The sequence below is a fragment of the Equus asinus genome, chromosome 2 (genome assembly GCF_041296235.1).
Source record: "Equus asinus isolate D_3611 breed Donkey chromosome 2, EquAss-T2T_v2, whole genome shotgun sequence".
NCBI lineage: Eukaryota > Metazoa > Chordata > Mammalia > Perissodactyla > Equidae > Equus > Equus asinus.
In genome coordinates this window covers 27,841,856-27,850,441 of record NC_091791.1, presented here as the reverse complement: position 1 = coordinate 27,850,441, position 8,586 = coordinate 27,841,856, and the positions used below count along the sequence as shown (strand labels likewise).

At 52.9% G+C, this 8,586-nt stretch overlaps 1 protein-coding gene across 2 annotated transcripts; it reads right to left on the bottom strand.

Annotated features, from left to right (window-relative positions):
* Positions 1 to 51: 51 nt before the first annotated feature.
* On the bottom strand, positions 52 to 7,861 carry CUEDC2 (CUE domain containing 2). Of its 2 annotated transcripts, none has more exons than XM_014851887.3 (9): positions 7,523 to 7,861; positions 1,945 to 2,031; positions 1,449 to 1,592; positions 1,293 to 1,354; positions 1,074 to 1,204; positions 806 to 988; positions 604 to 665; positions 463 to 523; positions 52 to 378 (listed from the first exon to the last, which is right to left on the bottom strand). In XM_014851887.3, exons 2-9 carry the CDS (start codon positions 2,016 to 2,018, stop codon positions 232 to 234), a joined length of 864 nt encoding a protein of 287 aa, XP_014707373.1. In that variant the 5' UTR covers positions 2,019 to 2,031; positions 7,523 to 7,861; the 3' UTR covers positions 52 to 231. The 2 variants fall into 2 exon arrangements, with proteins under 2 accessions (XP_014707373.1, XP_014707383.1); XM_014851897.3 differs by having other exon boundaries at positions 1,945 to 2,028; positions 7,523 to 7,658.
* Between the last annotated feature and the right edge of the window lie 725 nt (positions 7,862 to 8,586).

Sequence of the window (8,586 nt, the reverse complement as noted above, 5' to 3'; positions counted from 1 at the left end):
ACAGTACCCCAGCACCCCAGCTCTGAGGCAGAAATGACCAGAGTGCACTCACACCTTCTTGGGGCTACCTTTACTGTGCCCATGGGTAGCTCCAAGAGGAGGTTAACAGTGTGGAGAAAGGAAGTACAGAAGGGGGACAGGAGTTAGGGCCGACCCTGTGTGGGGGTGTAGGGCTCCTGCATCCCTCTGGGATCTGAGACTAGAAGGCTCCGGCAGAGTCCAGTGAATGCCTCAGTGGAAGCGGTACTTTCTGGCCGGTTTGAGGTTGATATATGTGGCCTTCATCTCCTCAGCCTCAGGGTTCCGCACATCTTTGAATCGCTCCCCTTTGGTGCTCACTACCTGGTTGTCGATGTATCGGATCAGCTTCTTGGGGGCCTGTCAAGCAATCAGGCAGTGAGTCACAGAGCCCAGGAGACAGTCCCACCCACTCCACACCGCTAGCAGCCCCAACCCTCTCACCTCCCTGGGAGCCATGGGCCGGTGAATCTTCTGATCCTCTGCACTATCCACCATCATGTACCTGCCAAAAACTGGCTGGGTGAAGTTCCTGCCACCCTGGGAAGACCCTCTAAGGCCCAGCTTAGCCCAGCCCAGACTTACTTCTGCAGGATGAAGGACTTCAGTTCATCCTTTTGGGGGCCTCTGAGGCGCCTGGGCAGGTCCTGCAGAGAGGGGAAGCCTGGTCTAGGTCCTAGGGCACCAGCAGGAGAAGCAGATAGGGAGAGGCTAGGGACGGGGGCTTAACACTAAGGTAGGATGTAGCTGAGGCTACATGGGTTGGGGGGCATCTAACAGAGGATACCTGGTTGGGGCCATCCCAGGCTGGAGGCCCTTCCTCTTTCCCCTCTACTAGCATCTGCACAGCTTCTTCCAAGTCCCCCCGAGCTTTGGCCAGCACCCACTGGGCCTGCTCCACCGAACAGGTAGGGAACACCTCCAGGAGTACATCCACCCCTGGCAGCAGCTCCTCCTCGGTGCCGGCTGCCTGTGGGCATAAATGTTGACAAGAGGCAGTACTCCCTCCTTTCCTGCCCCCTTGCTCCCTCATCGGTACCCTCCTCTAGCAGTACCTCATCTTGAGTATCCCCAGCAGCAGTAGGAGAAGACCTAGTCTCTTCTTTGAGCTTTTCGGGCCGCTGCAGGGTCTCTGGGGAGATGAGCACCTGACCTTGGACCTCAGAGCTCTGCGGTTGCAGGTTCTCTTAAAGAGGCAGAGAGAGCATCAGGTTTGCCAGGGCTTTGGGGGTTGGGGGTTATGAGCCACCCGAGTGCCTGATCCCCAGACTCACCTTTGTTCCTGGCACCACTCAACTGCCCTGAGAGCTTCTGCATCATGTCCCCTATTGTAACCCTAAAAAGACAAGGAGGGTGGTAAGAAGACAACTCTGCCCGCCCTCCACAATCAGCTAGCCCCCCTCCTCCTCTTGGCTCCAGCCAGGCCCCACCTTGGAATGTGGGCGAAACCAGGCACGTAGGCTTCCATCATCTCTGTGAAGGCCTCCATATCGAAGTTCTCCTCTGACGGGCCTGAGGGGCCCAGGTCCTCCAGGACCCCGAGCACATAGGAGAAGATGACCTCATCCAAGCCGCTGCAGGAAGGGGACAGGACAAGCCCTGGGTAGGATACTGGATACCTCCAGCACCCCCACCTAGCCTGAGACCCCAGCCCTTGGCTTCACGGGGTCCATGAGCCAGACCTCAAGGCTTGAGGCCAGAGTATCCCACCCTCCCTCAGAACTTTGGGTTCCCATCTATCCAACAAGGGTGACAGGGACAGGATAAGAGGAAAGGCCATACCAGCAAATCATAATCAGCCCTCCCCCACCTCAGGAATAGCCAAGTGCTTCCCACCCCAGTCTTTCCATTGACCAGGGCCCAGAGTACGGCCCAGCAGCTCCAACCCTGGCCCTAGCATGATCCTTCTAGGAGAGCTGCTTCTACCTGAGGTCAGCCTCTGGGAGGTGCGTCTGGACAAAGGCAAGGAGGGCTGCACTGACAATCCTCTCCAGCTCCATGCTCTCTCCTCTTCTGAAGGGACACAAGATGTTGGTTTGTCAGGCCCTCTTCTGCCTGCCCCTACCCACTAGGCCCAGGGGCTGCCAGCTCCTCCCTCCTGCCCTGCTATGGAAACCATTTGTTGATGCTGCCCATAGCTTCCAGCTCTCCAGCCCTCCCCCGCTCCCTCAAGGAGAGCCACAGCCCCCTCCCTGCCTGTCTCTCCACCTCCTCCAGCCTGAGACAGGGCAGGGCACTGTCTCAACAGAAGGCCTCCAGAGTGGGGGTGCCCCTCGCCCCTCCCCCTGACCTCTCCCCATCTCCCCACCCCATTCCCCAGCAGCAGGCCCAGACCCTCTGGCAAGAAACCAAGGTCTTGGAGTCACATGCCTCCTGGCTGAGGAATCTCATCATTGAGAGGGCCACTTGGCCCCCAAGTCCAACCACAAGTGCCCCATTGTCCAGCCCCCCAAGGAGCAGGCCTCAGGATAGAGCACAGCCCTTCCCCCACCCAGAGTGGGCCACCCACCCTCTGCACAAAGGGGCTTTTCTGGCTCTGGGGCCCAGATAGAAGGGGAAGTCTTTCATGAATTCTCTCTTCCTGCCCAATCCTTGCCCTTCCAGCAGCTTGGGACTATCTCCAAAGGACTTTCCATCCTCCTTCCCAAGGTCTACAGAGACCTACAAGATTTGCCTACCTCTCCAACCTCACCACTCTCTCCTCACTCACTCCACTCCTGCCCCACCAGCCTCCTTGCTGTTCCTCAAACTTGCTCAGCTTCTTCCTACCTACTCCCCAGACATCCACATGGCTCACCCCCTCACCTCCTCCAGAGCTCTGCTCAGATGCTGCCTCCTCAGAGAGACCTTCCCTGGCTAACCTACCGAAAATAGCTATTCCTCATACTCCCTGATCCCAACCCTGCTTTATTTTCTATATAGCATTTGCCACAGCTTAATGTTATTTGATCTTTATTTGCCTATTGTCTGTCCTCCCCCATAGAATGTAAGCTCCAAGAAGAGCGAGGTGGAGGGACTTTGTGTTATTCATTGGTATAGCCTTTACACCTAGAAAAACGCCTGCACTTAGTAGGTACTCAGTAAATACTTACTGACTTACTTCATTCCCACCTGCATGCTTTTGGCTCTCAAAAGTCTGTATTTAGGAGTCAGGAACATGTAGGTGGGAAGGAATCCCATCATTCCCCCTCGGAAGACTCAAGAGGCACCTCAAATTCCACCTACTCCAAATTCATGATATCCTCCCCATCTGTGTACATCCCCTCTCCAAATATACATCTCTTCCTGTTTCACCGGTTGACACACCATTCACTCACTCAGCTGCCAAACCTGAAACTTGGGGATTACCCTTGATTTTGCCCTGTCTCAGCCCCACCTGCTGCATTCTATCAACCACCAAGTCCTAGATTCTATGCCCTTATTATTCTCCATTCTAGCAACTTCTCTCCAACTCCAGTCTCGCTTCTCCTCCCAAATCTTTCCCAGAATTTCTTAGGCTAACGTCAAGAGTTACTTTTTCAGGTTTTGGTCTAATTAGGTTGAACCATATGAGCTTGCCAATACTGCCTGTTTTTGAGAAGGAAGGAAGGAAGGAAGGAGAAGGAGAAGGGGAAGGAGGGGAAAGAAGGCGGGGGGAGGGGGAGAGGGAGAAAGGAAGAAAGGGGCAATTTCTTATGGTTTCACCTAATATTTGCCTTTTCAAGCAGCATCACTGTTGGTTTCTGAGGCACCACACTCTCCTGTTTCTCTTCTACTTCTCTGCCCCCTCTCCTCTACTGCCCTCTAAATGTGGCAGCAAAGCTCAGGCTCAAGGCTGCCCCTCCTCTGTCCTCACTCTGCACCCTCTCTCTCTAGATCTCCAGAAGATCTCATCTGGGCCCACATCTTTATGTACCAACTCCATGTCACCAATTCCTAAATGTCCAACCCTCCAGTCCAGTCTACTCCTCTGAGCTACAAAATTGTACATAGACCTCTCTGAAACTTCCATGTGGATGACTTAACATGTCCCAAACTGACATTCTCCCAAACCTTTTACTCCTCCAAGGCTGTCCTCAGTAAATGCACATCTATGCAGCCAGCTGTTCCTGCCACCGTCTGAGAATTAACCTTGACATCATCCTACGCCTTGCCATCCCATATCCAATCAGTCTCCAAGCCCTGATCATTATCTCTCAACACATCTACTTCTCTCCATCTCTGCTCCCACTCTGCTCCATCTCTTGCCTTAACTGCAAGAGCTTCTTAACCCTTCTCCCACTACCATCTTGGCCCCACAAACCTATTCTCCTCAAAGGTCATAGTTGTGTGATCTTTACCAAAAATCATGTTTTTCCTGCTTAAAATCTTCCCCCTAGGGCAAGCCCGGTGGCACAGCGGTTAAGTTCCCACATTCTGCTTCTTGGCAGCCTGGGCTTCGCCAGTTTGGATCCCAGGTGCGGACATGGCACCACTTGGCAAAAGCCATGCTGTGGTAGGCGTCCCATGTATAAAGTAGAGGAAGATGGGCGTGGATGTTGGCTCAGGGCCAGTCTTCCTCAGCAAAAAGAGAAGGATTGGCAGTAGTTAGCTCAGGGCTAATCTTCCTCCAAAAAAAAAAAAAGTATAAAGGAGCCGGCCCTGTGGCCGAGTGGTTAAGTTTGCACGCTCCGCTGCAGGCGGCTCAGTGTTTTGTCGGTTCGAATCCTGGGCATGGACATGGCACTGCTCATCAAGCCACACTGAGGTGGCGTCCCACATGCCACAACTAGAAGGACCCACAACTAAGAATATACAACTATGTACCGGGGGGGCTTTGGGGAGAAAAAGGAAAAAAAAAAAAATCTTCCCCCTTCCCTTCAGATAAGTCCAGATTCTTTTTGTCGCCTTTGATTCAGGGCCTTACCCCTGCCTACATCTCTCCAGCCTCACCATGCACCACACCCTCCCTGGATCATTCCTCTCCACCCTGGCTTTCTTTCAGTTTGCCAACACTCAAGCCCTTTCATGGTAAGGGCCTATTGTTTGCTCTGCCTAGGCAACCTTCCACCTCCACCCCTTCATTTGTCTAACTCCTCACCTTTCAGGTCTCAGTTTAAAATTTCCTTCCTCATGGGATGCTGCCCCTGACCCTCTAGAACTGGTTTGGTCCCTTCCATCTTACACCCTCATTGCAGACTGCACTTTTCCTTACTTAGCAGCACCTTTCACAGTTATAATTAAGTAGTTGTTGGGCAATGTTTAATGTTTCCTCTAGTTGTTTCATGAGAGCAGGTGCTACACACCTGGCTTATTCATCAAAATACACTCAGTATCTCCTGTGAAGTAGATAATCGATAAACAGTTACTCCCTGCCTTACAGATGAAGAAACTGAAGCTCAGTGAGTATAGTGACTTGCCCAAAGTCACCTGGCTTGACTGTGGGAGTCAAGATGTAAATCCAAGTTGCCTAGCTGACTGCATATTCTAGGGGCTACTCTGGGGATGGGGAGATAGCAAGACTCTCCAGTGGGTTGAGACAGGGCTACCATCTACGATCACAGTTCCCTGGTCCCAAGTGGCAACACAGAGTTGCTGTGTTAGCACAAGGGTCACTTTGGACAGCAGGACTGAGAAGCCCTAGCCTACCAGGGGGATGCCTGCCTCTTGCTCCAGACCCCAGCATGGGCCCTGGGGAGGAGCAGAACTGCTCAGACCAGGCATACCAGATCCCATCATGCAGCTCTCCCAAGAGGTCAGCCCCCTGTGGAGACCTACATCCACACTGGGTTACATCAAATCCTGGCTGCTGTCAGTTGCTGACAACCTCTGCTGGGACAAAGGCCCATGGATGCTGCATGAAAGCTGGGTTACTAGGGAAGAAGCTCTCAAGAATGTGTCTGATGCCTCTAGGTTTCTAACCAAGGTCTGGAGCCAGGGAGTTGTTACTGGGAAACTCCTCACTGTGCCCAAGATAAATGTCTTCCTCCCCTGAGCTTTTGCTCTAGCCTGTCTCCTAAAGGAACATCCTCCCGCCTCCTGTTCTTGGGCTGCCCAAACTTTATCCAGCCTTCAAGGCTTTCCACTTCTTACTTTCACCCTTCTCCATTCCCCTAGCCTTCCTCAGCATTTCTTTCCTGCCTAGAGTCTTCTCCTCCACAGTTCCTGAGTCGGGGAAACTGCAGCCTGAGCAGCCAGCCTTCTTCAGGTTTAGAACATGCTACCCAAGAGACTTTTCAAATTCTAGTTGTAGCCTACAGAACTCCATTACTTTCTAGCGGCTCCAAATCAGGGCTCACTGGTTAGTGGCACTCATAAAATGTGATTGTCGTCTTGTCATGAGTCCTGTTTAAACATGTCTGATGATGCTAATAACACCTAGCATTTACTGACTGCTTACAATGTGCCAGGGATTATTCCATGCACTTTACATGTATTAATTTACCTAATCCTCAAAATAACCCTAAAATATAAATACTAATATTATCACATTATCCCATTTTACCTAAAAGGAAATGGAGGCACTGAGAAGTTAACTAACTTGCCCAAGGTCACAAAGTAAGTTAATGGCAGATTTACACCCAGGCAGTCTGGCTCCAGAACCCTCACTGTTAACCACTAACACTACACCACCTCTCAGGATGCAAACCGTGTGGCCCCAGCCTATATTCTGATCCTCCTCTCCTCCATGGCTGGTCCTCTTGCCTAACTCAGAATCTTTGCTCATACCATTTCTCCCTACTCAGAACGTCTTTCCTTCTGCCTCTCATTCTGCAGGACTCACTTATTCCAGGCAGCCAACCCCAACTGCCCATCCTCACTGCCCCCAGCTGGCCTGAGAGCGTCCTCAGGACCAAGCACATCTCCAGATGCTTGGTATAGATCCTCTGGACAAATTTAAGTGAGACTGAGGTTAGGAGTACTATGCTGTTCCCTTGGGGAGGGGAGGTGCTCAAGGTGGAGGGAGAGCAGAAAGCCATGTGGGAGGAGTCCTGGGAACCAGGGTGAAAGAAGTCCTGGGCACCCAGAGGATCTAGCACGGAGGTCTTCACTGCTTGTCCCAGCCCCTATGAAGCCCAGCTCCTGGGGCCCTAGTCCCATAACGCAGGTTCCAGAGGACATCATTGTCCCCTGAGCCCCAAGTCAGGTCTTAGAGGCGCCAAGGACACAGGGGTACAAGGAATTCCGGCATCCAAAGTCAGGCGGGAGCACAAACGCGGGGAGGAGGGAACACAGGAAGTGGGACCGCGATGATGGCGGACCCCTGAAGCAGGAGCTCGCTAAACAAGCTAGCGCGGTACCCGTAAGGGTTCAGAACAGTGGGCTAGAGGGCACCGGGATGCGGTTGCGGCCCTAGGGGACACATGACGAGGGAGGCCTGAGCAAGCTGGGATGTGCCTTGATACAGGCTATGGGAAGAATCAGAGATGGGGGTCCGGCGGGCCCCGGGGGAGGGTGCCGTGGGGGAACACACAGAATGGGTACCCTGGGTCAACGCTCTCCGCGACTCTCCTAGCCCTGGGTCGGGGGCTGGAGGGGAAATCACCTGCTCCGTCGGGCGCCGCCGGCGACTTGTCCCGCGCGGTGCAGCTCTCATCCCCCAGCCCCACCAACGAGATCAAAGGCGGGGCCCAGAGCGGTTCCCTTCTAGAAGCGCAGCGGTAGCCATTTTGGAGAAGGGCAAGTGCCCAAAACTGGGCGGGGCCTCTTCTCCCACTCTCGTTTGTCTCCGTCTTTGGACTCGCTTGGCGGCGGCCGTTTTTCTTGCGGGTAGGGAGGAGTTAGGCATGGAAGTGCTGCCAGTGGGTGGAGTAGCAGCGGCTGATTGTATCCCCGCCTAGTTCCTTGTCATCTGCTAGGGAGCGAGAATCTTTCGACCTCACCCAGAATCTTCCCGTCCGCCTTATTTCCTCACCCTAGAATTTCTGCCCTCAAATCCTATAGCTTTCTCCCCCTCTCCTTGTCTTTCCTGTCCTTCCACAGACCCGTTGCTGCTTGGTTGGACCTGGTGTTCTTCCCCAAATCCCAGTGTCTTTCCCCCTTCATGTCCAGTTCAGGTTTAAGCCCTGTCACCCAATGAACTCTTAGGTGCTGATTTCCCCACCCTGTTTGTCCCTTTTGCATTCGTTTAACAGCAATGTCCCCTCAAGATCAGGGTGGGTTACAAGGGTCTGGGTCTTGGAACTGATATCGAGCCTGAAGTGAGTTCACTCACCCTCGGAGCAAAAGCCAATCTTTGACATAAGGTGTAGTGGAAGAAAGTAGGAATTTTATTGCAAAGCACTGATCAGGGAGAATAGGCAGCTAATGCTGTAATCCAGAACTCTCAAAAAGCTACAAGCAAGGGTTTTTATTTGGGGTTTTAGGTAGGGCAGGGGGAGCTGACGTTCTCGGCGCTGAAGTTCTAAAAGTCCTTGCACAGGCATGATTATCTGTTGCACACGGTGGAGTTTTGGTCTGTGACATCCAAAGTTTACAATCAGTCATTTTAGCTTCTCAATGCTAGGGCAAGAGGCTTAGGCAGGCAGGAGGCTGTCAGCAAGTTTCTCTGGTATCAGTGGTCCTCCTGCTGTTCTGCAAGGCAAGCTCAGAAACCTTGGTTATTTTGTT

Coding starts and splice junctions, on each gene's coding strand:
- CUEDC2 (XM_014851887.3), bottom strand. CDS start 2,018: ATGGAGCTGGAGAGGATTGTCAGTGCAGCCCTCCTTGCCTTTGTCCAG. Junction 1,355..1,448: donor GGTTTCGCCCACATTCCAAG/GTGGGGCCTGGC, acceptor TTGTCTTTTTAG/GGTTACAATAGGGGACATGA. Junction 666..805: donor CCTGGGATGGCCCCAACCAG/GTATCCTCTGTT, acceptor CCCTCTCTGCAG/GACCTGCCCAGGCGCCTCAG.